Genomic DNA, 16,206 nt, shown 5'->3' on the forward strand with positions numbered 1-16,206 from the left:
TTAACAGTTTCTTTGCCGTTGTGAATGCAGGCTCTCCCTGCAATGTTAGTCTCATGAACTCGTATCCTTTTGTGTCACCTTTCCACCACTCCACAATTTATCCTCCACTTGCCCTTAGCTAATTCACATCTACACACGTTAGACTTCCTTTTTTTCTCACAATTCCTGTTTTTTTGTTTGTTCGGTAAGATCGTTAAAAAGATTATTGATATCTTCGGCTCAGCGTCGAAATGGTGTGTTAAAAGTTTGTTATTATTCCAGTGATTTTGACTCGTCTGATCATTTTGTTGCTTTCATTAAATTATTCAATCTTATTCTTCGATTCAGTCAAATTTTTTTTTTTTTATTGTTTCGTTTGCCGAGCCTTGAAAATATTTGCATTTTCAGATGTCGAAAAAATAGACTGAGGTGAATAAACGTATTTGAAAGTCATATTTGGTATCTGAAACACTTGTTTTCGGGCGAACGTGTGCACTCTGTGTACTTTTGTGACGACAAATTTGGATGTGTTTGGAAGGTATTGATGAATTTTACACATTAGAAACTCTCTGGATGGTAGCACGACGTTCGTGTGTGAAAAAATGACTGTGCGATACTTTGAAGAAGATCTTATAATTTCACAATATTTTCGTATTTTTTCCATTTGTGGTTAGGTGGGGCCAACATTTGTTTGGATATCGGAAATAAGAAAAAAATTGGCGTTGGTTTTTTATTCATATAATTTAATGAGACGGGAAGATACTCATTGTACATTATTAGAGACTATAAAGAATTTGTAATTTGGGGTTTTTGCAAAAAAAGCAATATAATCGTGATTTCCCACTATTTTTTGTAAATACTTATAGCAAAAGCGAATTTCTCAATTCTGGCATCTTCACCCGAATCTCTTTAATGTAGGGATCTTACAATAAACAAACTTGAACTAGTCTCAAACATTTTTCCTCAATTTCCCAATTTCATACTTTGTGTTCACCGTTAACTACAACGATTTTTGGAAATATGCCAAATTCCACAATGTCACAATTGCTTCATGCATTATAGTCCAAATTAATATCCGATGGCTTTTATTTTTGTAGTTTTGTAGATATTAGTTGGTGAGTGCTTTAAAAAAATTCTGGTATTTCTCATCAAACTTTCTTCTTAATATAATTGGTTATAGCAGGCATAGAAATGGCTAAAAAGATCGTTGTCTTTATTCAAGCTTTGTATAATAAAACTTTGATCGGTTCTTTCGTCAGTTCCAAAGTGCATTCAATTCTAAGTACCAGCTCATTTTGCGTGTATAAAAAATAGAACTTCAATTTACCAGAAACCGCATAGCTCGCAACAATTTGGAGAATTTCCTAGTCGATTGTAAAACTAAAAGTTTTAAGTGTTTGTTGTTTCATAAAATTTTGTTTTTTTATCAGTCCTGATTTGTCACGAATGTAAAATTTGAAATTCCTACCTAATTTAAATATTTAATTACAGAAATGCGGCAAATTGCAATTTGCTTTCCATTCTCTTAATACTATTTGAAACGAGTAATAAAAATATCTGCAAAGCATTCAGTGGTTGCTTAAATACAAAGATACCTGAAAACTTTGCTTATTAGATGCTGCAGCTAAGAGCTATCGATAGGAAATCTTCGAAGCTTATAGTTATGGTACCTGTTTGTGCAGTGTCTTTGTTTCTAAAAGCTTCCGTAAACTTCTGTATTTGTACACATAAGACGATGAATTGATCAACCGTTATGCTCTCAGTGTTATTGAAATCGCTTTTTTTAATCAAATATTTAATGAATTCAGGACTGAATCTATAGCCCATTTGCGTTAAAGCTGCATACAGCTCACTCTCTTGAATACTACCCGATTGATCATGGTCGAATCCTCGAAATACTCCTAACCAAGCGTTTATGTAATTGTAGAGAGCCTGGAATTCTCCCAAATCGATTGTACCAGTTTTTTCCTTGTCGAACATACCTGTGACAAAATAATTCCTTTATTAATGCGCTACAGCACTTACATAATATTCTAAAGCCCAATTAAATTTCAATCTCAATTCTTCAAGTAAACCAGCTAAACTATAATACTTTTGGAGACACTCAAGCTACTTGCACATTTGTGGGCTGCACTTTTTTAAACATTCTCTACAAAATCATTTGAAGGAATCAGTGTCAGTAGATCGATTGAAAATGACAAAAAAAAACAATCGCAACCAATTTTTTATTTTATCAATGACATTTCTTTAATGAACAATGGGAAAACTCAATGCTGATGAAGATTAAAGTTCAAATCCAGCAATAAAAAATTCGTACCAATCATCAGTTTGCAAGCAGTGTCTGAAAAAGTTCCGCCCTGTCCATTAGCAAGAGCAGCCCTCAATTCAGTGGCAGTAATTTTGCCACTACCATCTCTGTCGACCGAAGCAAACCATTGTTGAACTTCAGGAGTAACCTGTGGTTGATCTCCCGATGAGCCGTACATCGCGCCCTACGGATCAGCAAATTCACATTTTTCCGTAATGAACGTTGCAAATAGTGTTGGAAAATATCTTGAATATTTAAAAAATTGTTTACGGAAATTGAACGTAACCTCAAACTATTTAAAATAAGTAAACAACAAATATTATATAGTTATTACAGGGTAAGCCATAGTAGTGGACTTGTCAAACACAGATGAATAAGTCTAAAATTCCACCGACTCTCGTTCCTGTACCACTTGTTTGGTAATTACTGTTATGATGAGAAAAACACAGCTTTCAAATTGCTTGACTAAGAAACATCTAGTGTCAAGGTCACGTTATGCACTCGGCGCACTCGTAAACAGAAAGCCGAAACGTGGGGATAAGTAATTAATGTTTCCCGAAGCTACATTCTAATGACATCATTATAAACTTTGCTAATTATTCTTCATCACCCTTATAGATTTCAATGATGTGGAAAACTCATTCAATCAAACGTTATCATTCGATTTATGTTTTGTATCAATACATCCAAGAGTAATTTCTGGAAAATAAAAATTGGAATTTCTGTGGGAAATAAACAGAAAATAATGAGGTACATACGAATTATATTGAGGCTCAAATTACGATATTCAGATTTTGGCGTTTGTTTGAATTTGATATATAGCGGCGTTTTGTGGACAAAACAATAATGGAATTCCTGACGAACTTCACTCTTCACTTGGCTATAAGCAATTGGCAATGCTGATTCATTAATTTTTCAAGCTCGAAAGAAAAAGTATGAAGGTTGGCACGGCATGTTTGGAAATGACGATCGACTCGTGAGAGAGTGCGCGATGGTCTCATTCGTTCGGCGACAATGGCGGCAGACCTCGATCAGTTTCAACAGCTTTTAAGGACCCTTCTTAGCACGGATAACGATGTCCGCACACAAGCAGAGGTACGTGAATGAATGGAGCTTCATCAAATCTTTTTAACGAACTAATTGGTTGTTGAAAACATCGGGGGATTGACGTTATAAAAATGAGTAATTTCGGGGCCAACACGTTGGCAACGTGTTGTCAGAGGGCTTCTCGAGCACGCGGCTACTCTCTTATATTTCATAATTTTCCCTCCCCCGCCGTCGCTCGCCATCGCGTTGATTGAATACTTGGAGGGTTAGCAGGCGTGAATTTTATACAATGGAAGAAATAATTGTAAAATTAAACGGGGTTATGGCTCGGCTGACAGGTGTTTCGGAATAGCCAAGGGAAAAATGCCAAAATGGTGTCGTCGCGTGGCTGCAGTCGAATTCCCCCTTCCTCTCCTCGGCCCCGCAACGTTTTTCTTTTTATTTTATAATTCGCAACGTTTCCGAACAACCGGTCACGTTCCCAGCGATCCTTGCCGTGATTCGCATCTATTTGACGCTCATCCGCTACTTGTCTACACTGCCCTCGTCCCCACCGGCATCAAATTTTCACCATTCGACGCGACTAACATTGCCAAACGGCTTGTTATATACGAATGAACAGATATGCGTGCGGCTTGGCAAATTTCCTTTTGATTCGAGTTCATCCTATATTATTTCGATGTCAGCGCTGTTGGATTGAGCAAAGCATTCGATAAAAATCAACTTGTGCCCACTTTTTTTTTTATTACTCTTGAATCCTGACTCATCGCTTTTACTTGCCCGCCAAAAGTCGCCCAACATTACCTTCGCTTTATCCCAAATAGGGACTTCCGCACTTTTTTCGCGCCCAATATTGTCCACTCTGAGCACGCATATAAAATGCACCCAAAATGTCGCGTGTGTATTGATAGGTTATGCGAGCTCGTGTATAAAAAACCAATATGGACCATTACATTACTTCATTTCACATCACTTCGCTCCGTTCGTAGGTGAAAATTCTTCCAGCCCAAATTCTCATCTCTATTTATACGCTCGTGATTAATTCTCAGGAATGTTCAATTTCTATATACGTATAATGCCACAAAAAGGGTACACGTGTTGTTGCCTTCATTTCGAATCCATCCGCGATTTTCGCTTTCTTTTTTCTGCTTTTTTTTTCAACTCAAATGAATACGGTGTGACGAACGATAAAGAGTACGATAAAAATAGGCTTATGACTCATACATCAAGTTCATTTCCTTTAGTGTCACGATAATTGAAGACACCGCCTGAATAATTTATCATACGATGCCCTAGCATTTCCTATATTAAAAAGAACATTGTGTGGCAGTTTAAACCTAGTTTGAATTAACATTTGCATAATTATGTCTCTACCAGATACGTTGTTACAATTTTTCATTTTTTGGTAACAGACAAATTTTTATCAAAACGATTATGCAGTTTTAGCACTCCGGTATTTGTTGTATAAAACAAAAGTACCTTTGACGCCTATTTATTCTTCTTTCATGTACAAAATTGTAGAATTCTTCAAGTCATATTATTTACTTTCGGTCAATGTAATTGAAACTTCTTCAAACGAAGATTCAAAATTGTTCTGTAAAAAAGAAGAATTCTTTGTGGTATTTTAAAAATAAGAGTGCCTTGGAACTTCAATTTTTAGAATGGACGTATACTTATTTACAAAAATGACAATATGAATAGATATGATAATTGCTTTATCTTCTTCCCTAATGAACATGTGACTTACATATTCTAACTTTTTGTTCTGTTTAGGAAGCATACAGAAATATTCCTGTGGAGAGCAAAGTCACCTTCTTGCTTGGATCAATATGCAATTCCATCCTTGCCGAGGAGATGCGAGCCATGGCAGCAGTGCTCCTGCGACGGCTCTTCTCCTCAGAATTCATGGATTTCTATCCAAAAGTAAGTTTCCGTTTTTTTGAGTTCTTGAATAATTGTGACACTGATACCACAGATGGAGTCAGCGGTCGGTTGAATTTCTTCATTCCGAAAGCGTTACATTTGTGGTAGAGTAAACTGGGTGGATAAGACTCTTGTTTTGACATCGTCCTGATGGCAAAGCTCTCCGAGTCATCCATACAGACGTTTCTGAGAGTTGATTGTGCTGTACAGAACACAATCATAGTATTGAAACAAACAGTTTTATACTTTAGGTACAGGGATACGAAATTCGTAAAATTGAAACAAATTTTAACAGTGAAAGGAGTATGGTCAAAATCATAATCATGAGGATTGTCAAATTTTGTGGGTTTTGTTCAAATTTCGTTTGAATATCTCCGAAAAGGGTTTTTTTTTAAGCCAGTTTGTTTTGTTTTTCCACAATTTTGATGCTTAGAATGTTGCCACCTCTCAACGTGAACTAATTGTATTTGAAATGTTATATGGAATATGGAATGTTATGAATGTATTTCAAACGTTTTATCACAGATTCTCCCAGAGGCTCAAACTGAGTTGAAAAAGCAAATACTTCTGGCAGTGCAGAATGAACAGAGTGATGCATTGAGACGCAAAGTATGCGAAGTCGCAGCCGAAGTTGCACGAAATCTTATAGACGATGATGGCAATAATTTGTGGCCAGAATTCCTTCAGTTCCTATTCCAGTGTGCAAACGGCCCAGTGCCAGCGCTTAAAGAAAGCGCTCTCCGCATGTTCACGTAAGTTAGGAATCTGGTATTTCAAAAAAGTTTAATTTATCAATTGTTTATACGCAATCCTCTCTAAATTTTCGGTTTCATTGATATTTGTGTGACTTTGAAAGGTTTTTTGTGAGAAATCTTGAAAATTTTATTTAAAAAATTTTTATTTATAATTAATACATTGTTACAGATCCGTCCCCGGTGTATTTGGAAATCAGCAAGCAAATTATCTCGACTCAATTAAACAAATGTTGCAGCAATCATTGATGGACGCCGCAAATTATGAAGTGAGTAGAATTTATTTTTTGACCGCCAATTACAAAGGACCGGGAGATTGATACACGGGTTCACACGAAAACACGTTTTCTCGTCACAAATTCTCCCAAAATAAAAAACACTTTCTGATGACTGTAACTTGTGACGTGTTAATTTACAGACAGATACGGAGTGAACATGAAAAAATCACAAATTTGCATGATTCGAATAAATTTGTACTGTTTTCTACAAAAAGATTGATAAAAAATATTAACTGATTTTCATTAAATTGGAGAAAATACGGAAAATACAAAATTTACATTCTAATGGTGCAAATTTGTAAATTATGAAAAATGATTGTTGAAAAATAAAAGGAGAAAATAATAATTGCGAAATATTATAATTCAAGGTGAGATTTCAAGCGGTCAGAGCAATCGGTGCGTTCATAACCCTTCACGAGAAAGAAGCAAACATACAGAAACATTTTTCGGAGTTATTACCAGGAGTTGTGCAAGTAACGGCACAATCGGTCGAGAAGCAAGAAGACGAGGCGCTTCTGAAAGTGTTGATAGATTTGGCAGAAACGACACCAAAATTTTTGAGGCCTCAATTGGAGGCGATAATGGAAATGTGCATGAAAATATTTTCGGACGAGAAAATGGGTGACTCGTGGCGTCAATTATCCCTTGAAGTTTTGGTCACACTCGCAGAGACAGCACCCGCGATGGTTCGTAAAGTCGGGGGCAAATATATCGTCGCGTTAATTCCACTAGTTTTGAAAATGATGACTGATCTTGAAGAGGACGAAGAATGGAGTTTTTCGGATGAAATCATTGAAGAGGACAACGAATGCAACAACGTTGTTGCCGAAAGTGCTTTGGATCGACTTGCTTGCGGTCTTGGTGGCAAAACAATGCTGCCGCACATTGTTCAAAATATACCATCGATGTTAAGTAATAGCGATTGGAAATACAGGTAAGGAAGCAATTTTTTTTTTTCAATTCCCATAGATAATTTCGTTTTCTCGTAATCATAAAAGTTAATAAAAAATTAAGTGGAAATAATATTGTGAGTGTTTATGGTATTGATCTCGCTCATGGCCACGTTCACGAATCGTCTTTCCGCTCACTTCAAAAGCTTCAATACAATTTGAGAATAAATCTAGTTTCAGCAGCTTTGATGTGAGACATTGTTTTCCACAGAAAAACTATTCCCATCGAAGATTACTTAATGTTCATGACTTTTGACTTGGACTTAAAAACCATGAAGTTCACAATTACAGAGACAAATTGATATAATCGCAAAGTTTTGAAGTGAAAGAATACTCCAATCTTCTGGTTCAGATGATCATATTGACATTTTATGAAATTTCTCATTTTTGAAACACTCGTACGATGGATACAATCTGAAAAAATCTTGAGTCTCACGCAGCAGCTTTAATAGAATATTTTTCGTATATTTTCTTGTGCCATAGAAAGTCAGCGGTCTGTTTATTACGAAAAACTTATTCGCGTTACATCTGTGGCAGATTAACCATTGAGTTTAGTCGATAGTTTTATTCCCGTACTGGCGAATGCAAACCTTCGAATGCTCTTTGGAATTCAATGATTGACAGGATTGTGTTGTTTTTGATACGATCTGTATTTCATTGACGAACATATAATCTCAATGTTCGAAACAGAAACTAATAAGAAATACAGCTGAGACATGCAAATATCTCGATTGACATACTTAGCCTTTTTTTACAGACACGCTGCCCTCATGGCCATCTCAGCAGTCGGCGAAGGTTGTCACAAAATGATGGAAGCGATGTTGGGTCAAATAATGGAAGGAATCATTCATTATCTTCAAGATCCAGTAAGTTCAAGAAAAAACAACCTGAAAAATTAATTTTTTCATTTTTACCGAAGGCGTCGAAGCGTTGACCCTCGCATTTTATCAATATAATGGTCACAGATCGAGTCAGCGGTCAGTTTTCATAACATGATTCTGAAAGCGTTACGTCAGTGACAAATCAAACGCTCGAGAGTCGTTGGTTTTTACTTTGCTATCGTTTTGATAGCAAGGTTATCAAAACCTGCCTCGATGCAAGTTCCTGAGAGTTGATCGTCATTTTTTTAATCGTAATACGATCATAGTTTTGGAACATACACGATTTTAATTTACATAATTTTATTTGAAGAGTTGCAACAACATGAAAAAATCGTGTTCAACCCAAATACCAGATCCGCATTGTAATCGAAATATTTTACCCGTAGGTTCCGATAGATATTTTTCATTCCATCTTTATTAAGGTATTTCAACAAGTTCACCAACCCCATAAAACGAAATAGTATGCAAATGTATATTTTTCCGTATTTGCATATAGTCCAATGCTTTTTGTGAATCCTAAAGAACGAAGGGCATATAGTTTCTTTTTGGTGCAATTTTGTGAAATTATTTGCAATGACATTGAGTAGATTTCTCATTGTTAAACAGTTTTGCGAAATTGCATTTGTAAGAATCTAAAAAAAAAAAAAAAAAATTGAAAAAGTTGTTCTCACAGTTTTTGTGGTTCTCGTATTTAAAAACATGTCAATTGAAAAATTTCGCGTATCTAAATTGCATTGAATATTTCAGCATCCTCGTGTCCGATACGCAGCTTGTAACGCAGTTGGTCAAATGTCCACCGATTTTGCACCAACTTTCGAAAGAAAATTCCACGACAAAGTTATACCCGGTCTGTTGATGGTGCTTGATGACAATGCCAATCCACGAGTTCAGGCCCACGCTGGTGCAGCGCTCGTTAACTTTAGTGAGGATTGCCCGAAAAACATTCTGACTCCGTACCTCGACGCAATCATGTCCAAATTGGAATCGATCTTGACTGCTAAATTCCGAGAACTCGTAGAGAAGGGCACGAAGCTGGTACTCGAGCAGGTTCGTGTTTTATGAATATACATGCTTTAAATGTTCATTCTTCCATCGGGTGGGGGTTGAAACCCCCACCCCTTCCATCATTCAAAATATTAACAACAATAAGTGGAAAGATTGTAGTCTACGTCAAAAGCTTTAAATAGAAATAACCTTTGAACTGTTGAAAAATCGTGATATTACGATAAAAAAAGATTTCGATGCATACCAACGACTGTGATATTTGATATCAATCCGTGTAATCTTGATAATATAATCATGAAAAACTCTAGGTCGTGACTACGATCGCATCTGTAGCAGACACTTGTGAGGAACAATTCGTTACGTATTACGACAGACTCATGCCATGTCTCAAGTACATTATCCAGAATGCGAATCAGCAAGAGCACAAAATGCTGAGAGGAAAAACGATCGAGTGTGTGAGTCTTATCGGTCTGGCTGTCGGGCCGGAAAAGGTAAATCAAAAAAATCATGAATTTCGTTAATCGTACAATCACACGTCGATCAATCACATTTATCTTTAATTTATTTCTCCACTTCATCTGGTTTCTAAATTTATTCATTGTTTACAGTTTATCACAGATGCGAGCGAAGTCATGGACATGTTGTTGAAAACTCACACGGAAGGTGATTTGCCAGATGACGATCCGCAAACGAGTTATCTGATCTCAGCTTGGGCTCGGATTTGCAAAATTCTCGGTAATGCTAATAAGAACCAATAAAATACCGAAAAATTAAAACACGAAAATACGAGTATTAACGTCATTGATAATCGCAGAGTTTTGTGATTTTTCCTTTCGTTTCTTTACAGGCCAATAATTTTTTTTTTTTTTTTTTTTTTTTTTTTTTTTTTTAATTTTGTATTTACAATGAGATACTAATTTTATCGATTGACCGTACTAGAGTTTACTTTATTTTTATGCACTCCAACAGGAAAGCAGTTCGAACAATATCTGCCTTTGGTAATGGGACCAGTGTTACGTACAGCAGCTATGAAACCCGAGGTCGCGTTGCTGGACAACGAAGACATGGAGGGCGTTGAGGGTGATCTCGATTGGCAATTCGTGTCACTTGGCGAACAACAAAATTTCGGTATCAAAACGGCTGGTCTAGAGGACAAAGCCTCGGCGTGTGAAATGTTGGTCTGCTATGCGCGTGAATTGAAAGAAGGCTTTGCCGATTACGCTGAAGAAGTCGTCAGGCTCATGGTGCCCATGCTCAAATTTTATTTCCACGACGGTGTTCGAACTGCAGCTGCTGAAAGCTTGCCGTGTCTCTTGGAGTGTGCCAAGATCAAAGGTACACTAATTTCTCAGCTTCAAAAATATTCATTTTTCCATCAATTATATCGAGAATTATCTCAACTCGTGCTCTGTTTTGGTTCAGCATTTTATAACAATTATTTAAGAAGAAATAAATTATTTCCTCAAGTGGTCATTGAAAAAACGTATGGACACCTAAGAAAGTTGTTTTCATACGGGATTTTCGAATGCATTCTATGACAAAAGAAGTAAATGAGCTTTAACAATAAAAAAATTTTTATTGCTCAGGGCCTCAATATCTCGAAGGCATGTGGGATTACATACGGCCAGACCTATTGAAGGCAATCGACACTGAACCCGAAGCCGAAGTGTTGCCTGAGCTTTTATATTCCTTGGCGAAATGTATTGAGGCACTCGGGCCGGGCTGTCTTGCAGCTGGACCGATGACCGAGCTTTTGCGTATACTTGACAAGCTTTTGAACGAACACTTTGAGCGCGCAGTGGCGAGATTGGAAAAACGCAAAGACGAAGATTACGACGAGGTTGGTATTGCCGAGGAAGCAGAAATGCCAAATTTAGAAAGAAAAAAAAAACACTCATCGAACAGAAGTAACGATTTTTTTCTTCAATCAAGGTCGTCGAAGAACAAATCGCCGCTGAAGACAACGAGGATATTTACACTCTGAATAAAATAGCAGACATTTTACACGCTCTTTTCATAACCCATAATTCCGCGTTTTTCCCATATTTCGATCAAATATGCGGACATTTCGTGAAACTTTTGGCACCGGAGCGCGCATGGTCCGACCACCAATGGGCGTTGTGTGTTTTCGATGACGTCATAGAATACGGTGGTCCAGAATGCGCAAAATATCAGGAATACTTCTTGAGGCCGATGATCCAATACGTCACTGACAAAACTCCCGAAGTCAGACAAGCGGCTGCTTATGGCTGCGGAGTACTTGGACAATTCGGTGGAGAAGCTTTCGCTCAAGCTTGCGCTGAAGCACTTCCGAGGCTTATGGAAGTTATCAACGATCCAGAATCGAGATTGCAGGAAAACGTTAATCCAACTGAAAACGCGATATCAGCTGTTACGAAAATTCTTAAATACAACAACAAAGCTATCAACGTCGACGAGATACTCCCACATTGGTAAGCTATTTGAAAAATTTATTCATACTAATGATTTCTATCTTTACATTTCCTCTACTCTGACAAAATTCATTGTGGACCATTCGATAGTTGCCTAGTAAATCTAACGAATTGAATTATGGGATAAACTCCATTTTTTCCTGTTTTGCATATCAAATGTCGAACCTTGCTTTTTTATTATTAATTCTTCACAGGCTCGTAATAAAATTTTCAAAATCTCGAACATAATTTGGTGTGCCAACACATTATTAACCCAAAATCAAACTCCTTCGGAAGTGTAACTGTATAAAGAAAAAATGTTGCTGACCATTGTGTTTATGAATTTTCTAACAATTGACACTATTTTCGTGTTAAGGTAATTGGCAATTGTCCTGAAATTAATCAAAATGGCTCTTCATAAATCTTTCCATAAAAAATCATGTTCATGGTTGACTTCAAAATTTGGTTGAAAATAAGTTTACATTTTTCTATAATGACCCTACTTTTGCCTGGTTGAACCGGCGCTTAACCATTATTTTGAAAAACTCAAGATTTATCCTAACTGATTTTCAATTTTTTTTGTCATTAAGGCTCTCTTGGCTACCCGTAGTGGTCGACGAAGACGAAGCGCCCCACGTTTACGGATATCTTTGCGACTTGATAGAGGCTAACTATCCGGTAGTTTTAGGACCGAACAACGCCAACTTACCACGACTTATAAGCTTTTTCGCTGAGGCGTTGTTCAAGGAGGCTGTAGCTGCAGATAATCCAGTGATGGGTAGAATTCTTAGTATTGTCAGACAAATTCAAGTAAGTTTAACATTAGAAAAAGAATAGCAATAGCAATGGCAAGAAATGAAACGACCGTTTGCTCTGTTTTGTTTTTTGCAGAGCAACGAAACGATGTTCCAGGCGTGTATAAGCGCTTTAACGGCAGATCAGCAGCAAGCTTTGCACGAGGCTCTGAGCAATCAACCAGCAGTCGTTAATTAGCATCTCGTTTAAACAACTAACAATTTATTTTTTTCACTCCGATTGCAAGACGATGGAATAAGGAAAGAGAAAGATAAAAGAAAGAGTATAAAACTTGAAACACACCCGAAGAGTCAGTCGAAAGAATGAGAAGAGAAATGAAAGAGAATTGTCGGTAGCCCTTCATCCCAATTCGCAATCGCAAGAGTTTCCTACGCTTCGCGATTATAACAAAACTAAACTAAAGTTCTTAAGGTAGCTAGATTGTGTACCTATTAAAGGTGGGAGAAACTTTTTCGTCTCAGCCTAATAAATATCCAGCCTCTCGTTCCGACAGAGCGCATGAGAGTAAGACAAAAAAGAAAATTCAAACAAACAAAAAACTAAACACGAGAGAACCAGATGAAAAATGGCGATTGACCCAACCCAATCGGTTTTACCTCACTGTTACTTGTTGATTCAATATTATATACATATATATATTTTCTTCTTTTTGTACCTCGCGCCAAAAAAGAATGTTTCTCCCCCCCCCCCTCCCCCACCTCCCACCCCCTCGCCCTCTCATAAATAACTTCGACGCGACGCAAAAATTGCAAATTTTTCGCCTACTCACGACTTGTAGCGCACGAAAAAAAACTTGCTTGAATCTGAAAGTCTTGATACGATGTAATGTTTATGAGAAGAATGAAAAGCGAAAAAAAATAGGAATTTTATGAAACGATATTTTTCTCATTTTATTATGTCAGTCGATCGGTTAGCGATAATGTACGAAATGATGGGACAAAAATGATAAGAGAATCATGAAAATTGAAGAGACGCCATTTTGAGACAGGAACGTTTTTACAAGCGGTTGATATTCAATCTCTCATTTCTATCGTCGTTATTATTAATCTCACGAGTCCAATGAACGTATTTTTCAAGAAATAAGTTTCGTTTGTGGTTTTTAATGCAAAGGATTTGACAAGTTCGAAGCACGAAAGCTTCGAATGAGACATAGAAAAGAGGAGAGGCAAAAATACACCGTCGACTTCGCTCGATCCTCGTAATCCTGGGATTGCTCATGAAGGATTGAGCAAAGGTGAAAAAAAAATAATTTCATTTGTGCTGTTTCATTCGTACGATCCTGCATGACCAATTAAACGAAAAAAAAACAAAACACTGAAGATTCAAATCGTCCACGTTTTTACGATAATGTCGATACGAGAGTAAACAATTATAAGATAAACGTTTTTTTTTTTTTTGATTATTTATAACGGCTCAGGTCGATTTTTTGGAGAGACTCGCTGTTTCGATGGAAATTTAAGATAAAAAATGGAAAATATTCACTGAAGTTTCTGCAAGTATTTTTTTCTTTAACCATTTAATCTGTATTTTGATATTGATACGGTTCCTGATCCAAGAAGCAAAAACAGGAAGAAATTAAGCAATCCAACTGGTAAAACCGCGTGGCGAGCATGACATTGTGATTTAGGTATTTTACGATTAAATATTTAGAATACGAGTAAATGTTATTTAATGATAATATCGATAAACGATGCAGTGTTTAAAGCTACACGGTTTACCGCAGGAATCTCTAAAATATTATTGAACCGAAACGATGAACCGTTGGAATTTGTATTTAAAAAGTTGAAATTAAAAAAAAAACAGCGAAAAGGATAAAAATGATCGAAAATTAGAAGTTTGTGACAAATCGTTGGGCGGCGATCGACGTTTTCCTTTTGGTCCACATTTTTCCAAGTCCATCACTAAAATGAGATAAAACGCTTTGATATTTTGCTCCCCCAAAAACGTACTTTTGCTGAAAAGTTTGGTTAAAGCTGCTGATAAAGAAGGTGCAATTGGCCGTGCTCCCATTTCGTCTGTTTATTTGAAACTCAATATACAGCTATAGTAGATTTAAAAATTTTCAAATACGTTTGACATTAACGAGATAAACGAGTATTGAAGAATTAAGGCGCAAGAAGAAAATGTTTTCTGTCTCGCAGAGAAAAAGAAAAAAAACTAATTCGACGTGAGCGTCGTTAAAAAAATCACCGGTGGAACAAAAAAACAAACCGCCGACGAAAGAGACGAACGAAATATGGTTCTTTATGAGAATATTTCTTTGTACATATTACGAATAATAAAAGTAGCATTGAGAAGCCCACTAAATAAAGTAGAGTGTAAATCTCGTTCTCGGTCCATTCATCGCGAGATGACTAAAACCATGCTGATAATTTTTTAGTCGTTTGCACCTGCAATTATTTTCTTTTATTTTTCAAAAAAAAAAAAATTTTTAAGTGCTTCGGTTCGACTTGCGAAATATCCGATTATCGAGCAAAAAAATTAATCACTTTTGTTTGTACCTATCGCGAACGAATTACCAAGTTCTTTGCAGGAAAAAAATATGAGCTGAAATGAAAAGAAAAAATAAATAAATAAAAATTACTGGAAAACTTATATGAAATAAATTATAGCTCTGATGATAATATTATTATTGTATAGAGATTATTTTAAAGTTATTATTGATCGAAATAAATGTCAGCTTTGTAAACCGAGCGTTTCATTCGACGAGATTGCCCGCTTTCATGCATCTTTTAAATCGGTGACCATCATTTTTTTGTAACCGTCTTCTTCGTTACGAACAAATGATTAGACGGGGAATGCCGCAACGTTCCTCTCCGACGCGTCTACTCTCCAGAAAAGTTGACACGAGATAACTAATCGATGAGTTATCTGAAATGTATCCAATCGAGTCATCACCACATAGATGTATCATGAAACTGGAGTACATGTTATTAATTGGCATTTCTATCACATATCCGGTTCGAAGCGCCATGATAACGACCGACGAGTCACTCCGGACGCAGGATGTGTTACGTAAATTTACTAAACATGGACGTTCCAAAATTCTCTACGATTTATTGAGCCCCTAAATAACTTGAAAACGAAGAATGTGTCGTCTCGGTCACAATCGGATGTTTGAACAATCGAAATAAACGCAAACATAAGCAATTGTGCGTCCAAAGTTTAGCAACGGTGTGTGTGTGTGTGTGTGTGTGTGTGTGTGTGTGTGTGTGTGTGTGTGTGTGTGTGTGTGTGTGTGTGTGTGTGTGTGTGTGTGTGTGTGTGTGTGTGTGTGTGTGTATGCTCCCGATATTCACTGCCAATATTGCCGGTACCGAATATTCTGCGAACACTCGATATATTACGAAATAGAGCTTTCTACAAGTGGTTTTTTCTATATATCCATCGAAATCTGATTGAACGAATTGTCAGCTTTATTATTTTTCCGGGAAGAGAAAGCCTTATGGCTTGATTTTTGACGGAGAATATTTTTGACGTTTTTTATTCGAGTAGTGTAGCGAGAAATCGGAACCACAGGAATTGTTTCTACTATCGGTGAAATACAAATTTGTGACCTTCCTCTATTTCTATTATCAACGTGACATAGATATTCTGACAGATGACACTCTGAAATTGAGGTGTTTGAGCTACTGCGTGTTCGTTTTCGGTTAACGGTCTACCGTTATCTTTTATAAGTATACATACATACACTCACACGTGTGTATGCTCCACGTATTTTACATAGACGGCGTCGAGGCGTGACGTGCACGATCATCCGATATTACGTCATCCTGTGCGCGCAGCATGAAGCATGCCAGTCTGCTACGTTGCGAGCGACCGGCGTGCGGCCGCT

General features: G+C 36.9%; 2 protein-coding genes, 1 long non-coding RNA gene and 1 other non-coding gene across 6 annotated transcripts; 2 read left to right on the top strand and 2 right to left on the bottom strand.

Annotated features, from left to right (window-relative positions):
- Positions 1–701: 701 nt before the first annotated feature.
- On the bottom strand, positions 702–3,176 carry Pef (Peflin). Of its 2 annotated transcripts, none has more exons than XM_043419136.1 (3): positions 3,046–3,176; positions 2,297–2,471; positions 702–1,961 (listed from the first exon to the last, which is right to left on the bottom strand). In XM_043419136.1, exons 2-3 carry the CDS (start codon positions 2,463–2,465, stop codon positions 1,591–1,593), a joined length of 540 nt encoding a protein of 179 aa, XP_043275071.1. In that variant the 5' UTR covers positions 2,466–2,471; positions 3,046–3,176; the 3' UTR covers positions 702–1,590. The 2 variants fall into 2 exon arrangements, with proteins under 2 accessions (XP_043275071.1, XP_043275070.1); XM_043419135.1 differs by lacking the exon at positions 3,046–3,176 and adding an exon at positions 2,622–2,899.
- A 62-nt stretch (positions 3,177–3,238) lies between these two features.
- On the top strand, positions 3,239–15,060 carry Karybeta3 (karyopherin beta 3). The gene is made up of 14 exons (XM_043419049.1): positions 3,239–3,382; positions 5,108–5,257; positions 5,783–6,009; positions 6,182–6,278; positions 6,656–7,221; positions 7,995–8,103; positions 8,866–9,165; positions 9,432–9,614; positions 9,732–9,858; positions 10,093–10,458; positions 10,710–10,963; positions 11,056–11,576; positions 12,146–12,365; positions 12,447–15,060. The coding sequence occupies exons 1-14, from the start codon at positions 3,302–3,304 to the stop codon at positions 12,546–12,548; spliced, it is 3,303 nt and encodes a 1,100-aa protein (XP_043274984.1). The 5' UTR covers positions 3,239–3,301; the 3' UTR covers positions 12,549–15,060.
- On the top strand, positions 6,319–6,448 carry LOC122411753 (small Cajal body-specific RNA 8). The gene has a single exon (XR_006261213.1). It is a non-coding gene; the product is annotated as a small Cajal body-specific RNA 8 (non-coding RNA).
- On the bottom strand, positions 14,591–16,204 carry LOC122410747 (uncharacterized). 2 transcript variants are annotated; one of them, XR_006261009.1, is made up of 2 exons: positions 16,069–16,204; positions 14,591–15,242 (listed from the first exon to the last, which is right to left on the bottom strand). It is a non-coding gene; the product is annotated as an uncharacterized lncRNA (long non-coding RNA). The 2 variants fall into 2 exon arrangements; XR_006261008.1 differs by having other exon boundaries at positions 16,063–16,169.
- Between the last annotated feature and the right edge of the window lie 2 nt (positions 16,205–16,206).

This window comes from Venturia canescens, chromosome 5, assembly GCF_019457755.1.
Source record: "Venturia canescens isolate UGA chromosome 5, ASM1945775v1, whole genome shotgun sequence".
Classification (NCBI taxonomy): Eukaryota; Metazoa; Arthropoda; class Insecta; order Hymenoptera; family Ichneumonidae; genus Venturia; species Venturia canescens.